Source organism: Sorex fumeus, unplaced genomic scaffold (genome assembly GCF_029834395.1).
Source record: "Sorex fumeus unplaced genomic scaffold, SorFum_2.1 ptg000015l, whole genome shotgun sequence".
NCBI lineage: Eukaryota > Metazoa > Chordata > Mammalia > Eulipotyphla > Soricidae > Sorex > Sorex fumeus.
Window position 1 is genome coordinate 9348286 of NW_026606072.1, and position 22670 is coordinate 9370955.

At 42.2% G+C, this 22670-nt stretch overlaps 1 protein-coding gene across 1 annotated transcript; it reads left to right on the plus strand.

The window, feature by feature from the left end:
* The first annotated feature begins 971 nt into the window (after window positions 1-971).
* FBXO4 (F-box protein 4) lies at window positions 972-17215 on the plus strand. Its single transcript, XM_056112115.1, has 7 exons — window positions 972-1177; window positions 5568-5803; window positions 8055-8275; window positions 13253-13328; window positions 13431-13606; window positions 14347-14522; window positions 16816-17215. Exons 1-7 carry the CDS (start codon window positions 989-991, stop codon window positions 16903-16905), a joined length of 1164 nt encoding a protein of 387 aa, XP_055968090.1. The 5' UTR covers window positions 972-988; the 3' UTR covers window positions 16906-17215.
* Window positions 17216-22670: the final 5455 nt, after the last annotated feature.

Genomic DNA, 22670 nt, shown 5'->3' on the forward strand with positions numbered 1-22670 from the left:
ATTTTTGAGTATAGACACACACACACACACACACAGTCCCACCACCTCCAGGATTTTTGAGTATAGACACACACATACACACACACAATCCCAGCACCTCCAGGATTTCTGAGTATACACACACACACACACACACAAACACACACAGTCCCAGCACCTCCAGGATTTTTGAGTATAGGCACACACACACACACACACACACACACACACACACAGTCCCAGCACCTCCAGGATTTTTGAGTATAGATACAGACACACAGTCACAGCATCTCCAGCACTCACAGTCCCAGCACTGACAAACACACACACACACACACACACACAGTCCCAGCACCTCCAGGATTTTTGAGTATAGACACACACACACACACACACACACACACACACAATCCCAGCACCTCCAGGATTTTTGAGTATAGACTCAGGAGTGATACCGGAGCATCACTGGGTGACCCAAAAACCAAGTTTCTTGCTAGACAAAGGAAGAACGAACAACACTGGAGAGGGGGAAAACAACCCCTTGGAATGACTGGGATACCAGATCTCACTGTGTTTAGCTTGGGGGCCAGGGCTGGCAGTGCTCAGAGGTTGCACCTGGCTCTGCGCTCAGGACTCACTCCTCGGGATGCCGGGGAGAGAACGCGGGCCAGCCACGTGCAAGGCCAGCGCCCTATCCCGCTCTAGCCCCTCTCTTTGTTACTGGCCCTTCCACGGGAAATTCATGGAGACCCCTCCCCACTTTAGGACTGCCCTCAGGGGCTCCCGCCGGAGGGGTCTTCTCGGCAGCCGAGGGAAGGGGGTGAAGGAAGGGTGGCGACCGGGGGCGGCGGGCGGGCTCCGCAGCCCCCGTGGGGTCCCGGCGCTGTGCGGCCGGCGCCGACGTGGCGGGCGTGCGGGCTCGGGGCGGGGCCGCGGCCGGGGCGGGGCGGGGCGGGCCGGGGCGGGGCGGGCGGCTCCGCGTCACTCGTCACTCGCGGCGCCCGCGGCCATGGCTGGGAGCGAGCGGGGCCCGGCGGGCGGCTCCCCGCCGGCGCCGCACAGCGACTGGGGCCGCCTGGAGGCCGCCATCCTCAACGGCTGGAGGAGCTTCTGGCAGTCGGTGGGCAAGGAGCGGCCGGCGGCGCGGGCGGCGCGGGAGGACGCGGACGAGGAGGCCACCTCCCTGACGCGGCTGCCGGTGAGCGGCGGGAGGGCCGGGCGCCGGGCCGGGCTCGGGCGGCCGCGCCCCGCAGCGGGTCCCCCGGGAGCGCCCCCTCCCCGGAGCCCCCCGCGGAGCCGCCAGCGCGGCCTCGCAGCCGGGGAGAAGGTCGCGGGGAAGCTCCAGCTCAGGGAACGCCCGCGGGACCTGCTGGATCCTCCCTCCCTCCCTCCCTCCCTTCCCTCCTTCCTTCCTTCCCTCCTTCCTCTTTCCCTCCCTTCCTTCCTTCCTTCCTTCCTTCCTTCCTTCCTTCCTTCCTTTCTTTCTTTCTTTCTTTCTTTCTTTCTTTCTTTCTCCCCCTCCTTCCTTCCTTCCCTCCTTCCCTCCTTCCCTCCTTCCTTCCCTCCTTCCTTCCTTCCCTCCTTCCTCTTTCTTTCCCTTTCTTCCTTCCTTCTTTCTTTCTTTCGTTCTTTCTTTTTCTTTCTCTTTCTTTCTTTCTTTCTTTCTTTCTTTCTTTCTTTCTTTCTTTCTTTCTCCCCCTCCTTCCTTCCCTCCTTCCCCTTTCTTTCTTTCTTTCTTTCTTTCTTTCTTTCTTTCTTTCTTTCTTTCTTTCTTTCTTTCCTTTCTTTCTTTCTTTCTCCCCCTCCTTCCTTCCTTCCCTCCTTCCCTCCTTCCTTCCCTCCTTCCTTCCCTCCTTCCTCTTTCTTTTCCTTTCTTCCTTTCTTTCTTTCTTTCTTTCTTTCTTTCTCTCTTTCTTTCTTTCCCTCCTTCCTTCCTTCCCTCCTTCCTTCCCTCCTTCCTCTTTCTTTCCCTTTCTTCTTTCTTTCTTTCTTTCTTTCTTTCTTTTTCTCCCCTTTCTTCCTTCCTTTCTTCCTTCCTTTCTTCCTTCCTTTCTTCCTTCCTTCCTTCCTTCCTTCCTTCCTCTTTCTTTCCCTTTCTTCTTTCTTTCTTTCTTTCTTTCTTTCTTTCTTTCTCCTTTGTTCCTTTTCTCTTTCTTTCTCCCTTCCTTCGTTCCTTTTTTCTCTTTCTTTCTTTCTCCCTTCCTTCGTTCCTTTTCTCTCTCTCTTTCTCCCCCTCCTTCCTTCCTTCCCTCCTTCCCTCCTTCCTTCCTTCCCTCCTTCCTCTTTCTTTCCCTTTCTTCTTTCTTTCTTTCTTTCTTTCTCCCTTTCTTTCTTTCTTTCTTTCTTTCTTTCTTTCTTTCTTTCTTTCTTTCTTTCTTTTTTCTCTTCCTTCCTTCCTTCCTTTCTTCCTTTCTCTCTCTCTCTCTCTCTCTCTCTCTCTCTCTCTCTCTCTCTCTCACCCTTCCTTCCCCGCCCCCGAAAGGCCATGGGACCAGTCTGGGCTAGGGCCTGATCTGGAATATTCCCTAATCTGGATTATAGACACCCCTGCTACTCCCCACCCCCATCCCTTGGCTGTCTACTGGGATTGCTGAAGGAAGCATCGGGCATCGCATCGTGTTCTCTTCATTTTTGATCCCTTCCTGGAGCAGAGCTTCCTAGGGTCCCCTCCAGACACATGCTCCCCAGAGATGCAGTGGCTTTTGCCTTTCCCAGTATTTGAAGTAACAAAACTTCCCCTACGTGGAAATCAGTTCTCGCCATGCCGCAGGATGACACTCCTGTGTTGGGAAGGCAGAGAGGCAATTCACAGACAGCCTGGGGAGTTTGGGGTGCCCTCCCCAACTAACTGGCAGAAACTGGAGAATACAGACCTAGAGGATCTGCACATGTGACACAGTAACTGCTTCCAGAACTCAGATGCCAGGCTTCGCCTCTGATTGGGTTTAATGCTAAACTCATCAACTTGTCCGCTTTAAGGATTTTTATTAGGAGGGGTGGGGGTGGGAGGGAATGCTTTTTTAAGATGTAATTCATTCTCAACTATGCAGCTGCAAGGAGCCATGGAATCCTGCAGTTTGCTGCAACATGGTTGGAATGGGAAGATAGAAGTAAGCCAGAGGGTGATCTCAGGATGATCTCACTTGTGTCTGTGGTATACAGATTACTGGATGAGGAGATGTAGGTAGTAAATGAAGGAATGCCTAGATCACCCTTGACCCCAGTGCTAGAGAGGAGGACAGAGAAGGAAAGAAATCAAGGCGGGAAGAAGAGAAGTCGAAGCCATGGGTAAACAGGCACTGGGGCTTCAGTTATCCCAGTGATGTGGGTGAGAGGTACAGCCATATACCCAAAACACAGATTCAACAGAACTGGAAGCATGGGACCTCGGCAGCAACCACTGACACTTGGCAGTGTGCTTGCAGGTTGTCCGGCCAGGGTGCAGAGTGGAAGTTGGGATGGGAGGGAATCTAGGAACATTGGTGGAGGGAGGTTGACACTGGGGGAGGGGTTGGTGTTAAATTATTGAATTGTTGAATTATTGAATACCTGAAACTCAGTTACCGGTCACTTTGAAAATCATAATTTTTTTAATATAATTTATTTATTTATTGAATCACTGTGGGAAAAGTTACAGAGCTTTCAGGTTTAGGTCTCAGTCATGTAAATATCAAACACATTTCCCTTTATCAATACTTATTTTTTACCGCAAACCCCAATAGCACCCCACCTCCCACCCCTACCAGTTCCTGTGAGGCAGATGAGTTCTAGTTAACACTCTATCTACTTTGACTAGATTGATTGTTTCGATAAAAGATGCACCATTATTATTTAGAGTTTACGACCCTCCCCCCCCCCCCCCCCCCCCAATCAGACATGCTGAAAAAGCGTTGTGAAATGATTTGCTTTCTACAGCTGGGTTTTAAGAATTAAATGATGTCACTCGGCCGCGATAGTGGCCGCGCGGTTTTGGATTTCTGCTATTTTACTTTTTAACCCTGGAAGTATTTCTATTAAAAATTAGATAGTTAAGAGATTGGTTTCTGTGCTCTGGAGTCGTGGCCGTGCCAGAGAGCCGCTCGTGGGGGCAACTGGTGATCTCGGTAGGGCGTGAAGGATGGACCGGAACGCCCCCCTTCCCATGAGGTCCCTGCCGCCCCCGACCCCCGGCTCAAACCTGCTGTCCACAAGGCTCCCGTGCGGCCGCCATCTTTCTTTCCAGAGAGGAGAGGGCGAATGGGGCAACACCCTTTCCCCTCCGGGCAGGCATGCTGGCGTGGTTTAACACATAGTCCAATCGCTTTTCTGCTCCAAACGGCTGGTTTTCTGCGTTAAGTCCTTGTGCTTCTGGGGCCGTGGCCGTGCCGGAGAGCCGCTCGTGGGGGGCAACTGGTGACCTCTGTAGGGCGTGAAGGACGGACCGGAACGCCCCCCTTCCCAAAAAACATGATTCTTTAGTAAAAAATTTTAAAAAGTAAAAAAAATATAATTCATTCTCATAAAGGGTATGTCCAAGCATCTAGGAGATAAAAGTAAATGTACTGATTGCTTGAAAATTGTACAGTGCTTGTTCATAATAGCCAAAATCTGGAAACAACCCAAGTGCCCTAGAACAGATAACTGGATAAAGAAACTTTGGTACATCTACACAGTGGAGCACTATGCATCTTTCAGGAGAGATGAAGTCATGAACTTTGCTAATAAATGGATAGACATGGAGAGTATCATGCTAAGTGAAATGAGTCAGAAAGAGAGGGACAGACTTCTGTAGAAGGACTGCACTCATTTGTGGAGTATAAAACAATATAACATGAGGCTGACACCTAAGGATAGTAGATACACGGGACAGATAGATTGCTCCATATCTGGAAGCCTGTCTCATGAGCAAAGGGGAGAAGGCAGCTGGAATAGAGAAGGGATCACTAAGAAAAAGATGGCTGGAGGAATCGGTCGGGATGGGAGATGTGTGCAGAAAGTAGATAAAGGACCAACCAAACATGATAACCTCTCAGTGTCTGTATTGCAAACCATAATCCCCCAAAGTAGAGAAAGACTAGACTATGGGGAATCATGTCTGCCATGGAGGCAGAGGGAGCATGGGAAAGGGGGGGTATACCGGGGATATTGGTGGTGGGGAATGTGCACTGGTGGAGGGATGGGTGTTTGATCATTGTGTGATTATAACCCAAACATGAAAGCTTATAACTATCTCACTCTGATTCAATGCAATTAAAAAAAAAAGAAAATTGTACAGTGTTTGGGCTTTTTTCTCCAGGAATGTTTCAAACTGTCAAAGATTAAGTTTCTGGTTATGATTCTCTTGTTATTGTAATGGAGAGTGTACAAGTTGAATCACTCTGGAGATTTAATTAGTAACAACCTTGTTAAGTTGTTCTTTGGTTATTGCATGTAATAATTCTTTGTTGATTTTTGTAATATATCACAATAGATTTAATTATTAACAAGCTGTTCAATTAACCTTTGCTTTTGTGGTATAATATAATACTTGTCATTTTGTAGCTTATCAAAAACCAATTTTTGTATGAGGAATTATTCATCCCATTTTTCCACTTGCCTCTTTCTTTCAGATTGATGTCCAGCTACATATTTTGTCATTTCTCTCTCCACACGATCTGTGTCAGTTGGGAAGTACAAGTAGATACTGGAATGAAACTGTCCGAGATCCAATTCTTTGGAGGTATTTTCTGTTGCGAGATCTACCTTTATGGTCTTCTGTTGATTGGAAGTCTCTTCCTGATCTCGGAATCCTAAAAAGGCCTGTATCTGAAGTCGCTGATGGAACATTGTTTGATTACATGGCAGTGTAAGTACTGTTTTATGAATTTTGAAAAATGTTAACTTTCATAGCATTATAAGTCAGTACCCCTGGCAATGTTGAGACTAATTACTTTATTAGTATCAAGTGCATCTGATGCTGTGGAACCAAATTTTCAATAGAAATATTAGTGATTGTATTAACTATCATTTGTGATCATAGGTAAATTATTTATGGTCCTACAATCTTGTAGCCCGGCAAGCTACCGAGAGTATTCGATATGCCAAACACAGTAACAACAAAGTCTCCAATGGAGACGTTACTGGGCCCGCTCGAGCAAATCGACGATCAACGGGAGGGCCTTTACGTTTACCTTACAATCTTGTAGTTCATTTGTTCTAGTTTTAATAATTGCAGATGAAAAAAAATGAACTAAAAATTTGTGGGACATATAACTAAAGTGAAGGTTGGCCAGATCTACCTAGCTCTAAAGCTAATGTTTTTTCCTTTTTGAATTATAAGGTTCTAAATAAAGATGGTTACCTTATCAGGGAGTGACTGTCTTTTGGTGGGGAACAGGGCTTGGGGTCACACATAGGAGTGCTCAGGGCTTACTCTTGCTTAAGTACTCAGGGATCACTTCTGTTGGGGCTCAAGGGATCATATGTAGTGCTGGGGATAGAACAGGGTTGGGCTACATAGCTGGCAGGCACCCCTCTGTACTGTCTCTCCAGCCTCGATAGTGACTATCTTAACCAGCTTTTATTAGTTAAAGGGTTTAGGTTTTATTTTGATTTAGATAACTTTAATTTCTGATGATATTTAGAATTACTAATTTGAATCTGGGCTGGAGTGATAGCACGGTGGTAGGGTGTTTGCCTTGCGTGCAGGCAGCCCGGCCGAGCCTGGGCTCGGGGGCGGAGGAGAGCCCAGCAAGCTACCGAAAGTATTCAATATGCCAAACACAGAAGTTTTGTGTAACAAGAAGTCTCACAATGGAGACGATACTGGGCCCGCTCAAGCAAATCGATGAACAACGGGAGGACGGTTTGACAGTTTGAATCTGTGGGATAAAACTGAGTTGTTTCTTTCGCATAATTCTTAGTTTGCTCTGTTAGCTATAGAAAATCTGAAACTGGGGCCAGAGACATCGAATAGCTGGTAAAGCCCTTGCCTTGCACTGGGCCAACTTGGGTTCCATTCCTAGCATTCCATGTGGTCCCCTAACATTCCCAGGAGTGACTTCTGAAAGCTGTCACTCGGGAGTAAGCTCTGAGTACCTCTGGGTGTGGCCTAAGAACCAAAAAGAGAAAAAAAAAAGAAAAAGAAAATATGAATTTGCCAGTATATTTATACTAAAGTGTTACATTTGAGGCTATTAATTGGAGCACCTAAGAAATTTGGTTATATTGGTGGTCAAAGTGTTTTTTGAGACTATTATTAGAAGCACCTAAAAATTTGGTTATACAGGTGGTCAGTGTTATGTTTTAACCTGCAGGGATATGTATGCTGTGTAGTCTGTGTCCAGTTTCCCAGTCTTGGCACTATTAACATTTCTAACCTGATGTTTTGAGGGGCTCTCCTGTGCATCTTAGAGGAACAATGCATATTCCTCTAGGTACCAGTACCAACCCATCTACATGTCCAATCAGGCAAGTTATGATGACAAAAATGTCTTCAAATATAGTCAGATAGCTGGTAAAATCTCCCCAGATTGAGAATCACCTCTGTGTAGTATAATATGCACATTGGTAGGGCATTTGCCTTGCACATAGCCAACATGGCCGACCCGAGTTCGATTCCTCCGCTCCTCTCAGAGAGCCCGGCAAGCTACCGAGAGAATCTCGCATGCACGGCAGAGCCTGGCAAGCTACCCGTGACGTATTCGATATGCCAAGCACAGTAACAGCAAGTCTCATGATGGAGACGTTACTGGGTCCGCTCGAGCAAATTGATGAACAACGGGAGGACTGTGACTGTGACTGTGAAACAAGATTCAACATTTTAGACCAAATGCTCCTTGGAGAATCTAAGTGAAAGATTAGAAATAAGTAGCAACTTCCTGGGGAAGACTTCCTCAGATCACTGCCACTCCCATAGCACTCTGTGTTTTCTCCTGTCCTGACCCCAGCTTGCATAATATATGGTGTCTGTTCTGCATTGCCTTTTCTGCATGGAGGGGGGGAGTGTAATCATTGTGATTTTTGTGTCTAACAGGTACTCAAATGATTATCTATTGTTGAATGAACTACTATGTTTTTTTCTGTGATAATTTTCTAACTGTGATAATTTTATACAGCTATAAGATGTGCTCTCCATGTACCAGAAAATCTTTGAAGTCAATCCGTCCTGTGTATGGAGCTGTCACTTCCTTTTTACATTCCCTGATCATTCAGAATGAACCAAGATTTGCTATGTTTGGACCAGGTTTGGAAGAACTGAATACATCTTTAGTGTTGAGTTTGATGTCTTCTCGGGAACTTTGCCCAACAGCTGGTTTACCTCAGAGGCAGATTGATGGTAATTTTTATTTTCTTGATAATAAATAATAATTCACTCAGAGCTTAACACTGATTTAAAATAGAAAGGCATATATATTAAAAACAAAGAACAACAAAGAAAGAGTGTGAAAATAAGCTATAAGTTGCCATGCTGTTGAATTTGTATAGTAGATATAATATTTGCCATGTTTATTTGCCAAAAATAATGCTAACAGTGAAAACCTTGCATCTAATGTGTGGGAAGTTACTTTGGTATATATTAGAATTATTTATGTTTTTGGTTGGAAGATCACACTTAGCAATGTTCAGGAATTACTTCCAGCTTTGTGCTTTGGAGTTGATTCTAATGATGCTTAAGGGACTGTATTGCCAGTGATCGACCCTGGACCTCCTACATGCAAAACATGCACTCAGCCTGTTGACTATCTCTCAGGCCCCATATGGGATTGTTTTTGTTGTTTTAGGACCACACTGGTTGGTGCTCAAGGCTTAGTCTTGGCTCTGTGCTCAGGGATCACTCTTAGCAGTGCTCAGGGTTCCATATGTGGTTCCTGTGATTGAATCAGATCACCTGTGTGTAAGACAAGCGTCCTACCCACTGTTCTTATTTTTCTGGCTCTGGAATTTTTCAGATGAGTTAAATGATCATTTTCCTTATTTCTTTGAAAAAAAAATGCATGTAGATGGTTGGCAAACAAGATGTTTAATATATATAAAAGCAAGTATAATCTAATTTATTTTTCATTAACTTACTGAGATCAGCTATTGGATGCTAGAGATATAGTGAGTACATTCGTGTTCGTGTGTGTGTGTGTGTGTGTGTGTGTGTGTTGCCACACCTGGTGGTACTTGAGGCTACTCTCGGCTCTGTACATAGGGTCACTGCCAGTGGTAGCTAGGCTTGAACTGGGGTTGACTGAATGCAGGGAAAAATACCTTGTGTCCTGTCCTCTCTTTGGACCTGAGAGATACAGAGATTTAAAACAAATACAGTCTGTTTGCCTTGAAGACACTTGATCTAGGTGAGGGCAAAACTAAGAAGAGTGTAGGTAATTAGGACATAGTTTAATTAGTTCCTAGGTATAAAGGTAATTTTGGAGAATTCTCCACACTGAACTCAAATGGTATGGCTCATGAGTCATTAGGATGAGTAGGAATAGGAACAGGCCATTATAAAAAGACAGTAAAGGTATTCTGGGCAGTGAGAGCTACATTTTTAAAAGCACAGAACTTTCATTGTCCATTTTTGAAATCCCTCTGAAATGTATCCAGAGTGGATCTAGACAAGAAGCAGCTTATATGCCATGTTTCAGCATTTGGGAGCCATTGGAGGATTTTTGAACAGAGCAATGAAATAGATTAAGACTGTGTTTTAGAACCATGACTGACTTCTAGATAGAGTACTGTCAAGAAAGGGCTCAAAAGACCAGTAATCTAGTAAGAAGCCACTATAATACTGTGAGGAGAATATAATGGATATGGAATTATGAAAGTGCATTAGCATTAGTAAGGATAACTGGGATTGGGGTGTGGTTTTTATATTGAATGATGGTGCCATTTACTAGAATAAGAGAACATTAGAGGAGGAAGATGAGCTTTGTTTTACGGGTTTGCATAGGAAGAATAACAGCTGTTCTTTGAACTATAATGAAATGTGTGATATACAATGAGATAAGCATCTTTGACTTTAATAACTCTAAAAGATACAAGTAAAGATGGAAGGTTCTAGTGAAGTAAGCATAGTTAAACATTTGTTTATATGGAGGCCGATAAGTTTACCTAGTTTTAATCCCTGACACTTTTTTTTTTAAACTTTTTTATTGAATCACTGAGATAGACCCTTCCAAAGTCTTTGATGATTGGATTTCATTCATACAGTATTCTAACACCCATCCCTCCATCCTGTACGTTTTCTAGCACCAGTGTCCCCAAGTTCCCTCCCATCATCCACCACCCCCCACTCCCTGCCTGCCTCTATGTCAGGTGCTTCTCTCTCTCTCTCTCTCTCTCTCTCTCCCCCTCTCTCTCTCTCCCCCCCACCCCAACCCCCACCCCCACCCCTCATCTCTCTCCTCTCTCTCCATTTGTGCATTGTGACTTGCAATATTGATACTGAAAGGTTATCAAGAATATACCTTTACCTACTTTTTCTTCTTTTTTTTCCTTTTTTTTGGGGGGGGGGGGGTACATCCGGCAATGCACAGGGTTACTCCTGGCTCTGCACTCAGGAATTAATCCTGGCGGTGCTCAGGCGACCATATGAGATGCTGGGAATAGAATTCGGGTCAACCTTGTGCAAGGGAAACGCCCACCTGCTGTGCTATTGCTCCAACCCCTCTTTACCTATTTTATCATTCACTTCTTGTCCAGCATGATTTGTGGTTTGCAATATTGATGCTGAAATGTTATCAAGAATATCCCTTTACCTACTTTTAACACTTACTTCTTGTCCAGCATGATCATTCCCAGATATTATTGTTATTATTGTCTCTTCTCTATCTTACCTACCCTCAGCCCCACACACACTTGTGGTTAGATCTAACCACTGACCAGTCCTCCTAACTCCTGTTTTCCCAGGTTCCTGGTACTCTTTATGGTCCTCTGAGCCTTGCCTGCTGTGATCCCTGAACTCAGAGCCAGGAGTAAGCCCTGAGCACCACCAGTTGGCTTCCCTTTCAAAAAATATTCCAGCTTTATTTATCTGACCAGTAATGACTTATTTGGTTTGCTTTTTTTGCCACACCCAGCTGTGCTCAGGGCTTACTCCAGATTCTGTGCTCAGGGATCATTTCTGATGTGTTCTGGGGACCTGGTAGGTGCGAGCGACCAAACCCAGCTTAGTCACATACAAATCAAATATCTCACCCTTATACTATCTCTCCTTTAACAGTAGCAGTGAGGCAAGAGAAGACAAAGTAGACAGACTCGTTTTTAAGTAGTTTTCTGGCTGCCATGGTAAAAAGTCCATGTAAGGGATTTGTTATCCAGATCAGAGATGATGATAATGAGAAGGTATATGTGAGGATGACTTGATAACTGGAAGGTATATGTGAGGATGGAGAGAAGTAGAAAGATATAGAGGACTTTTCTATAACAATAGAGAAGTAGAACCTTGAAAGAAAAGGATTTTTCTTAGGAGTAAAAGAGGGAAAAGTCCCTGAGTGTTAATAAATCCAAGAAGGAAGAGGTTAAAAGGACAAATAACAATATAACAATGCTTCACAATGCATTTAATCATCATTATATAAAGTTGTAAGAAGCTACTAATTAGTTTCTATTACTTGTCACTCTACTAAGAATCTTTTACGTATGGTATTTTGTTTCTTCTCCCCCCCCCCCCCCCCCCCACTTTTTGGGTCACATCCGACAATGTACAGGGGTTAATCCTGTCTGTGCACTCAGGACTTACTTGTGGCGTTGCTCGGGCAACCATATGGGATGCTGGGAATCGAACCTGGGTCAGCTTCATGCAAGGCAAATGCCCGCTGTACTATCGCTCCAGCCCCAATTTGGTTTAATTCTTAATACAAATCTAAGAAGTTGGTATTTTTCTGTATTTTAAATGTCAAAATTGTGGTTCACAATAACATGAGTTTTGGTATCATTTAGGATTCTAGACTAAGTACAATTCCAAATCTCATTACTTGCTGTGTTTCCTCAAATGTTTCAAAGTGATATTGATGATTATTCATTACTTTAAAAACAGTTTTTGGAGGGAAGGAAAAAATTTCTTTGAATGTATACGTGAAATACGAGACCAGTGTGAGACATAAAAAAATATGAAAATGAGTCGTAGTCTTGAGGATAAATAGTAGTCGCTACTATGGTGCATTTGTTACTAATATGATAATAACTTGATAATAATGATAGTGATACAGTGATTATCTGCCAACACCAAATAATCTCATCGGCCACCCTCCAGAACTCACAGCTGCTTCTCCTGGATGGGAGCATAAAATGAGGCTCCCCTAACCATGCCACCGGACTCCACGCCAGGCTTTTTTCATCGGGGCACCCCAGAGTGGGGTGGGTGAGAGCCCTCCCTGTCCCAAGGGACCCAGCTCCACTGCCCAACTGCTGCAATACTCCAGGCCACTTTCATAAGATACTCTCTACCCATTTTTCATAATTACCACGCCATTTTTCTTGAGGTTCAGGCAGTGGGCAACAAATCATAGATATATATATATTTTTTCTCGATACATAATATATATATGCCTATATATATATAAAATGCCTATATATATGCCTATATATAATATATATATATATGCACCTGTTGGAGAGTTTAGCAAGCTACTGAGAGTGTCCTGCCACACAGGAAGAGCCTGGCAAGCTCCCTGTGGCATATTCGATATACCAAAACCAGTAACAATAAGAAGTCTCATTCCCTTGACCCTGAAAGAGCCTCCAGTCATTGAGAAAGATGAGTAAGGAGAGGCTGCTAAAATCTCAGGGCTGGGACGAATAGAGTAGAGCAGACGAATAGAGAATACTGGCGCCCACTTGAGTAAATTGATGAACAATGGGATAACAGTGATACAGTGATACCAAATGATAGTGAAACAAATGCTTTAAACCTCACCGTTCTTTGTATTTCATTTATGTTTTCATTACCACTAATGAAAATTTGCATGCTGCATATTTTCTTCAGCACAAACATTTTGTTTTCCTCTTTGCTTATGTAAATTGCCGTAGGATTTTCTGTTTTCTATTTTACTTATTTTTGGTAATTATTTTATTTTATTTATATTTTTGCTTTTTGGGTCACACCCCGCAATGCTCAGGGGTTACTCCTGGCTGTGCACTCAGGAATCTCTCCTGACAGTGTTTGGGGGACCAGATGGGGAGATCAAACCCAGGTTGGCCGCGTGCAAGGCAAATGTCCTACCTGCTGTACTATTGCTCTAGCCCCACTTTGGGTGATTATTTTTTAGTGTGATATATTTTTGCTTTACTTAATGACTTGTTCTTATACTTGTTAATTTTCCTTTAGGGATCGGATCAGGAGTCAGTTTTCAATTGAACAGCCAACATAAATTTAACATCCTGATATTATATTCAACTACCAGGTAATGAAACTTACTTGGTGGCCTAAATGAGACGTCAGTATAGGAATGTGTTAAGGGATGAAGCCTGTTTAATGTTTGTTACTTTTTTTTTTTTTTTTGTAGGAAGGAAAGAGATAGAGCAAGGGAAGAACAAACAAGTGCAGTTAACAAGATGTTTAGTTTACAGAATGAAGGAGATGATCAGCAAGGAAGCCGATACAGTGTCATTCCACAAATTCAGAAGGTGTGTGAAGTTGTAGATGGGTTCATCTACGTTGCAAATGCTGAGGCACATAAAAGTAAGCATTATCTTTTTATTTTTTAAGTTTTGATATTTGGGTCACACCTACCAGTACTTAGGACTTACTCCTGACTGTGAGCTTAGGGATCAGTCGTAGCAGTGCTTGGGAGATCCATATGTGGTGCTGGGTATTAAACTGGGGTTGGCCATGTGCAAGTGCTTTAAACCCAGTACTATCACTCTGGTCTTACATTTTTATTTAAAAGAACACTCTAAATGACGCAAAGCTATAAGAATCTACCTTTTAGGTCTTTACTATGGATTCTGAGAATGTTGGTCATTTTATCAGTGTGATTCTGTGAATGGAATTCTGATGCATATCAGTGTTTGATACAATAATGTTTGATGCAGTTATACATACACACAAACACATATAATTCTGTACTTTATGTCATTGATGTCTGCTTCTAGCTTATTCAGATAGTTCATGCAAATAACTGAACAATTTTTACCTTTTTCAAATTACCCAGAAAATAGATTTGTGGAGTAGAGTGTTTAAGTAATGATAATTACAGACTTTGTGCCAGGAAATCATATTAAAGCATTTAAACACATCTGAATGATACTACTGTGTTTACCCCCTAAAGGATTTTATCTAAGTTTCTATCCTTAAAAAGCTCCTGAACTTAATTTTATGACAGAACAGTAAATGAACTCAGCAATAAAAGGAAGTATTCTTTGGATCCTGTTAATTTGTGCTTTCCTTATTTTTTAAGTTTTGAATTTTGCATTCCTCAGGACACGAATGGCATGATGAGTTTTCTCGCATTATGGCAATGACAGATCCAGCTTTTGGATCTTCAGGAAGACCAATGCTGGTTTTATCTTGTATTTCTCAATCCAGTGTAAAAAGAATGCCCTGTTTTTATTTGGCTCATGAGCTGCGTCTGAATCATCTAAATCACCCATGGATGGTAGGTTCTATCTTTTTTTGATGAGAAATACATTGTTTTATTTTTCGCTATGTTTTCTATTTGATTTTATTTTCTATTTGTTACTGTTAGTAAAATAATATTCTAAACTTAGTTTTAATAACTTCTTCTGTAGGAGATAATTGACTGTTGTCAGTAGTCTTTCCTCCAGATCAGTCACTTCTTATTTGCCTCGCCTGTCCTGAAAATAGTAAGATAGTACTTGGGGAGTTGCCTTATATTTATAGGTGCCACTATCATGTGTGTTTTTTTTTTCCCCAGCATTGAAGTATTATGTATTAAGGGCTATCAAAATACATAGATTCATTTTAATAGTTTATTGTTTTCCAAATTTTATTTTACTCATGGAATTCTTTCCTCAAAGGAAGTTGAACAGAAAAACCCCGAGGTAAAAATAATAGAAAGAGAAATTGAAATTGGAGACGCTCAAGAGAAATTGAAATTGGAGACGCTCTTTTTTTACAGAAAAACTTTAAGAATTTTTTTTTTTCCTCCCATGTTCTCTTTCATGGAACCCTGGAGGGTCTTTGGAACACATTTTGAAAGCTACTAATGGGTGGATCTTCCTGAGTGCTGAGAGTTTTAACTTACCATTAGGAATGGCAGTCTTAAGAACAAAGTTTTGCAACAAGTTGTCACATTTATTAGCAGACTAGTTGGGTTCATTCAGAAATATTTTGGGTACCAGAGTGATTTGGAGGAACTTTCCACCCTTGTATATTTAAACAAATCAAATGAAATAGTAATTATTCAGGCATTCAGTATTCCAACACCTGTCCCACCACCTTCCGTTACCAGTGTCTCCAGTTTCCTGCTCACCCCTATGCCTGTTCCCTTAGCAGGCACAGTTTTACTTCATATTACTTGCTACAACAAAATGAAATTATAAAAAAATAGATCTGTAAAAGTCAATTTATTATCATATTTTCAAAGCAGAGTTCCAAGATGTATGAGAAATTGATAGCCCAATTGACACTTATTGTAGGATGAAAGTGAAGATCATATTTTTTAAAATCAAAGTTTCCTGGAAGACAAACGCCTGAGTGACTTCACTCAAGGTTGATTGGTTTTTACTGGTCGATCGATTTGTTTCTGGAAGCAGATCCTGAGACAGCTGCTTCCAGTTCAGTGCTTACGGGTCACTCCCAATAGTGCTTGAGAGGGACTATATGGTTTGGCAAATCAAACCTCAACCTGGCACACACTCTGCCTGTGAGCTATCTCTCGGTGGGGATTTTTTTAGTTTTAGTATTTTTTTGTTTTGTTTTGCCTTTTGGGGTCACTCCCGGCGATGCTCATGGGTTACTCCTGGCTCTGTATGCAGGAATTACCCCTGGCGGTGCTGGGGGGACCATCTGGGATGCTGGGGACCAAACCTGGTTCGGCCGCGTACAAGGCAAACGCCCTACCCACTGTGCTATAGCTCCAGCCCCTTATTTTGTTTTTTTAAAGTGTCTATAAAAGGTACTTTATTATCATAAGCTTTGGGGTTAGCTTTTTTTTGATAATTTATTTATTTATTAGGGCTGGAGCGATAGCACAGCGGTAAGGGTGTTGGCCTTACAGGCGGCCAACATGGCCGACCCGAGTTCGATTCCTCCACCCCCTCGGAGAGCCCGGCAAGCTACCGAGAGTATTCGATATGCCAGACACAGTAACAACAAAGTCTCCAATGGAGACGTTACTGGGCCCGCTCGAGCAAATCGACGATCAACGGGAGGGCCTTTACCTTTTACCTTTACCTTTATTTATTGAATCGCTGTGGGAAAAGTTACAAAGCTTTCAGGTTTAGGTCTCGGTCATGCAAATATCAATCACATTTCCCTTTACCAATACTTATTTTTCACCACGAAGAACACCAGTAAACCTACCCCCAACCCCCCACCCCCAATGCCCTGTGAGGCAGATGAATTCTAGTTAACACTCTATCTACTTTGACTAGCTTCATTGTTTCGATAAAAGTTGCACCATTATTATTTAGAGTTTAAACCCCCCCCCCCCCCCCCCCAAATCAGCCATGCTGACAAAGCATTGTGAAATGATTTGCTTTCTACAGCTGGGTTCAAGAATTAAATATGTTTTGGATTTCTTCTATTTTACTTATTAACCCTGGAAGTATTTCTACTGAGAGTCAGATAATTAAGAGATTGGTTTCTATGCTCTGGGGCCATGGCCGTGCCAGAGAACCGCTCGTGAGGGGCAACTGGTGACCTCCGTAAGGCGTGAAGGTTTGGGGTTAGCTTTACTGAAAATAATCTTTCTTATCTGCTCCTAGGTGCAGGATACAGAGGCTGAAACACTAACAGGTTTTCTGAATGGAATTCAGTGGCTTCTTGAAGAAGTAGAATCTAAGTCAGCAAGATGACCCCTTTTTTTTTCCTTTTAGACCTTGGGAACTGAAACCAGATGAAACTTGTTACTAAGGTCACATTGCTCTATCAGCTCATTTTGTCCTGACTTTTTTGCAGGTGGGCTTTGTATTGGACAGTGATAGTTACTGTATGTGATTTTTTAAAAAATACATATGTGTATACATATGATTCTTTCACCTTTAATCAATTACAAGAAAAAATGTTTCAGAACTAGCTAGCATTTATCCCTGAAATGAACCTTTTTTTGATAATTTTTATATTTTCTTTTTAAAAATATTAAATTCCAAAAAGTACAAGTGTGGACTTCTTTTCATTTCTTGTAATTTCTTTTCTAATATTGCCCTTGTGGGGAATGGTAAATTTTCTAAGCTTTCAATCGGTCTTTCTATGGGTTGTTATAGGAAAAGAAACTTTTATCTTTTTTAATGAACACCCTACTTACTTGTTGAAATTGCATTTAATAATGGCCATGCAACTTCTTTTTCTTTCTGTAATAAAACAATTTAATATATTTATTACTAGTTCAATGAAAATGACTTTTTTGTTTTTGTTTTTGGGTCATACCAGCTGTTACTCCGGGTTCATGCACTCAGGAATTACTCCTGGTGGTGCTCAGGGGACCATATGGGATGCTGGGAATCAAACCCGGGCCAGCTGCATGCATGGCAAACACCCTACCCGCTGTGTTACCGCTCCAGCCCTGAAAATGACTTTTCCTGGAAGTTCTTGTTATTTTCAAATAACTGAACCCTCATAGTACCTAAAGTCAAATTTGATGGTACAATCATAGAACATTGCAGAGATTTCTATGACCATGACCACCTCCCACCAATTTACTTTTATACTCTGTAAGGAATTGTTAACAATTCACCTATCTCATTGGTAATGAGATTATAATCTTAAAATAAATTTATAAGATATAATCCTTAAGACATATAAACTTAAAGGTGATAAACGATTTAATATTCACTCACTGTATCACTGTCCTCCTGTTGTTCATTGATTTGCTTGAGCGGGCCCAGTAACATTGTGAGACTTGTTACTGTGTTTGGCATATCGAATACATGCCAGGCTTTGCCGTGCGGGCGAGATACTCTCGGTAGCTTGCGGGGCTCTCCGAGAGGGGCGGAGAAATCGAATTCGGGTTGGCCATGTTGGCCGCTTGCAAGGCAAATGCCCTACCTGCTGTGCTATCGCTCCAGCCCGATTTAATATTATAGTAATATTTGTAGTAAAACAGTCATAGACTAAGATAATATCCTTAGTATTGCTGCACTGAGATGTAGCCTCTATTCCATTAAAGGGTGCTATTCCCAGGACGGAGTGTCACCTCTCAGGACCAAATATCCTGAATTTAGCTTCAGCAATGTGCAATTGGGGCCAGAATGAAATGCTCCCATTTTGCTTCAGGAGACTGATAGCCATCCTTCTCACTTGAGCCCTCTGTCCTGTTACCTTGTCTGCTTTAAGCTTGATTAAATTTCCCTCTTGATGAGGCAGAGTAGGGCTTAGGTAAGTAGGGACTGTGGTCCTAATCACATTGACCTTTGTTCTTACTGAGTTTTAGTAGATCTTTTTTAAAAAAACAAACAAACATTTTTTTGTTTGCTCTATACTCATGGAGCCATTTGCAGAGATTTCAAGTGGTTGTTTCCCCTCAATTTCTCTGGGAAGGCATTCTCTACTGTTATGCATAATGGTATTTGGTATTTGGCCAGCTGTGCCAGGAAGCTCAATACTAAGTAGCTCTAGGAATCAAAGTGGCTTGGACCCAGTGAGCACCAGGACCACCTCAGTGGAGTTCAGGACCTCAGTGCTACATCCTAACACTGTGGGCAGGGAGTGGGTGAGTGGGATGTAATAATGCCAGCGCCAACCTCGGAACAGCACATGCAGAACATGGACCCAGACCACTGAATTATTTCCCCAGCCCACATGCATTTGTTAATATTTATTTCCTGTTTTGATCTATCTATCCATGGATCTATATTATGGCCTATGGACAAGTTTTGTTGTTTTTCCTGTAAGAAAACATTAAACTGTAGCTTTAGTTTTTTGTCAAATGATGTTGAAAACGAATGCTTTTACAATACTGGAGAATTTGACGGTGTGTTCCTAGATTTCCAGGAGGTGGTGCTGTAGCTACATGCACAAAGCAAGTTTGTAACCAAAAATCGCTGTTAATGATTTTGACTAGATTGGATTTTTCCAGTGTGTGTGTGTGTGTGTGTGTGTGTGTATGTGTGTAAGAGAGAGATACTTATAATTTTGACTAGATTGGATTTTTCCTGTGTGTGTGTGTGTGTGTGTGAGAGAGAGAGAGAGAGAGAGAGAGAGAGAGAGAGAGAGAGAGATAATTTTGACTAGATTGGATTTTTTCCTGTGTGTGTGTATGTGTGTGTGAGAGACAGACAGAGAGAGAGAGAGAGAAAGAGAGAGAGAGCACTATTTATAATCTTGACTAAATTGGATTATCAGATTTTTACGTGTGTGTCTGTGTGTATGTGTGTGTGAGAGAGAGCTATTTAATTTTTACCAGATTATTGGATTTTTACCCATGTATGTGTCTGTGTGTCTGTATGTCTGTATGTGTATTTCTGTATGTGTGTTGGCCACACCAGTCAGTGTTCAGGTCTGTTCCCTTCTCAGTGCAAACTCAGGCCTCCTACATGCAAGGCAGGTGTTCAGCCCTCTGAGGTCTCTCTGGAATCTTAAACTTTTTATTTGAATCATCTGGAGAGCTTTAAAATTCTTAGTATCTTTCAAATATTTCAAGTAACATTATTTAGGGCCAGACCACAAGTGTGACAATTACAACAAAATAATCTGAGGGTGGGCCCTAGGCTTCAGAACTTTTTTTTTTTCCAGTTCTCTTCATTTAATATTCAAATCTCCCAGGGTCCACGTCAGGGGACCTAAGTGCCACTGGGCAGGGGCCATTGGATGCGAAGGCTGCAGGATGCCAAGTGCTCTGGCCCTGCTTGCTTGGGAGTAGCTGGGTCGCTCACCAGTGCCGGGGGATTCCAGGGCTTCACCCAGTGGTGTTTGTTTATCTCAGCCTGAACATTCAGGAATGTATTAAAAGGCAAAGCACATTTATTTGAGATAAAAAAAAAACAAATTTATTTGAGATCAAAGAATCACAAGTGGTTAAAGGAAAGAGTTGGACCAGGGACATAGTTTCAGGGCTGAAGTGGATGCTTTGCATCAGGAACCATGATTACATTGCTGGTGCCACATGATCTCACACCTCCCAGCACCTACTGGTGTGGTTTAAATACCACCCCCTCTCCCTCCCGCCACCCCAGGCTGGGGGGCTTATTAATGTTAACAAGCTTAAGCTATTTGTGTTGTGGGGGGCAATGAGGTCACACTTGGTGCCCAGGGCTTACTCCTGGCTCTGCTCAGGGGACCCTCTGTGGTACTGGGGATTGAATCGGCTCAGCCTTGTGCCAGGCAAATCCCCTAATGCCTGTTTTTTTCTCTCCAGGCCCTTAACTGTTCTTGACTATGCATAATGATTGTCAGTTCTCTGACAAGTCCACGCTCATTAATTCTTATGATCCAGACAACTTCTCAGTCAGTGGTTTGCTTGATGTGTACCTAAGCAATTGCTTTATTAGTCTAGTACAAAGGTTTTTGACGTATTTGACGAGACAAGCAATAGTTTCTCTGCCATGGCTTCATTTAAAACTTGTTCCACAGATGTTACCGTTTTCACTGAAAAAAATAAACTTGTTTCTAAGACATTACTTAACTAGGTGTTCTAGTTTATATGCATGAATATTTGTAAACTGCCTTATGATTTTAAAATAAGTCTATTGTAACAATAAATTACTCTGTCATATTTTATTTTGGTTTGTTTTTATGTTGGGCAAAACTGTGTTGCTCAGGGTTTCCTCCTGGCTCTGTGCTCAGGAATAAATCCAGGCAGGGCTTGAGAGACCGTGAGGGATGCTGGGAATTGACTCCAGGTCAAGGCAAATGCCCTACCACTGGTTCCAATCATTTTATTTTGGATCTGTCATTTTGAGGGAGTTGTCACTGGAACTTAAGTGCTGCACAAGGCTGAACATGTGAAGCTGCGAATCAAATCTACGACCCCTACATGAAAAGTACATTCTTAGGCCTGTTGAGCCCTCTCTCTCTCTTGAGTGTAGTAGGACTACTAGTGCATTGTTTATACTATTATGCTTATTTGGACTTAAATATTAATTCTATCTTAACACATCAGTTCTAAACACCTGGAGGAAAAAAAGTGCTGAACAATAACAGGCTTGACTCTAAATTCGGTTGACAGTGAGTGAATATCAAATTGGGACTGGGCTGGGGATATGGTATTGGACCATACCTATTGGTGCTCAGATCTATTCCTGGTGCACTGACAATGCTTGGGGACCGTATGCAGTGTTGGGGATTGAACCAAGGTTGGCTATGTGAGGTCATGCAAGCAAAATGTCTAACCCCTGCACTATCTTTCTTGGTCCTGCTTAAAAGTTTTTAAACACCCATTCATTTCCTTACCTTCTTTTCAAAATTCTCTCTATTGCCTATCTACCGCTGGGTGACCCTTCTTTACCTCTTTCTCAAATTTTTTTATCTTGTCCATTTTCATATTTGCTTATGTTATTTATTATAATCTCAGTCTAAGTTTTTTTCCTTGGATATCCTCTAATCCCTAAGGAGAACTTTTTTCCTTCAGTTTAATTTTCTGAGTTCAGTCAACTCACTTTCCATCCTTTTTGTTTTTCCTATTTTGCTCTTCTAAATATATCCTATTGATATATTGATCCTATTGATATATTGATATCCTATTAATATATATTGATATATTTATCAATATCAATATCAACCTGCAGATGCTTGTTTTCATCATTGAAAATGTTATGGGGGGCTGGAGCGATAGCCCAACGGGTAGGGCATTTGCCTTGCATGCAGCCAACATGGCCGACCTGGGTTCAATTCCCAGCATCCCATATGGTCCCCGAGCACCACCAGGAGTGACTCCTGAGTGCATGAGCCAGGAGTAACCCCTGAGCATCGCTGGGTGTGACCAAAACAGCAAAAAAAAAAAAAAAAAGAAAAGAAAATGTTCTGATTTTGTTCTACTATAGAAACTGTGTGATGCTGTCTCATAATTTTGGAATGTCCTCTGTTTCTTTGGCCAACAATATAGTAGATATATAGAAAAATAGTAGTTTGTGGCATACTAGTTTTTTTAGTTTAAACGCCCTCTGTTGTTTTAATGCTCAACTTTTTAATGTCAACATTCTCTGGTGGATAGAGAAAGGATAACAACCTTCCTTCCTTCCTTCCTTCCTTCCTTCCTTCCTTCTTTCCTTCCTTCCTTCCTCTTTGTTTCTAACTTTCTTTCTCATACCCAGTGATGCTCTGGACATACTCTTGCTCTGTTCTCAGAGATCACACCTGACAGTACTTGGGATACCATATAGGATAACAGGGATCGAACCCAGGTCATCTGCCTGCAAGACAAACACCCTACCTGCTGTACTATCACTTTGGCCCCTTCCTTGGTTTTGTATACTGTATTTACCAGCATAGCTTGAGAATATTTTTCTTGTTGAAATAGCTAACCATGAGAGAAAGCTTATTTTTTAAATTTATTTTTTGTTATACTATATTCTCTCTATAGAATATAGCATAACAAATTAAGCTTATTATTTTTACTTAGATGATAAAAATCAGAGTCTGAATGACTAAAACAAGAGATTTCAGGGATCACCAGGGACTGGAAGAT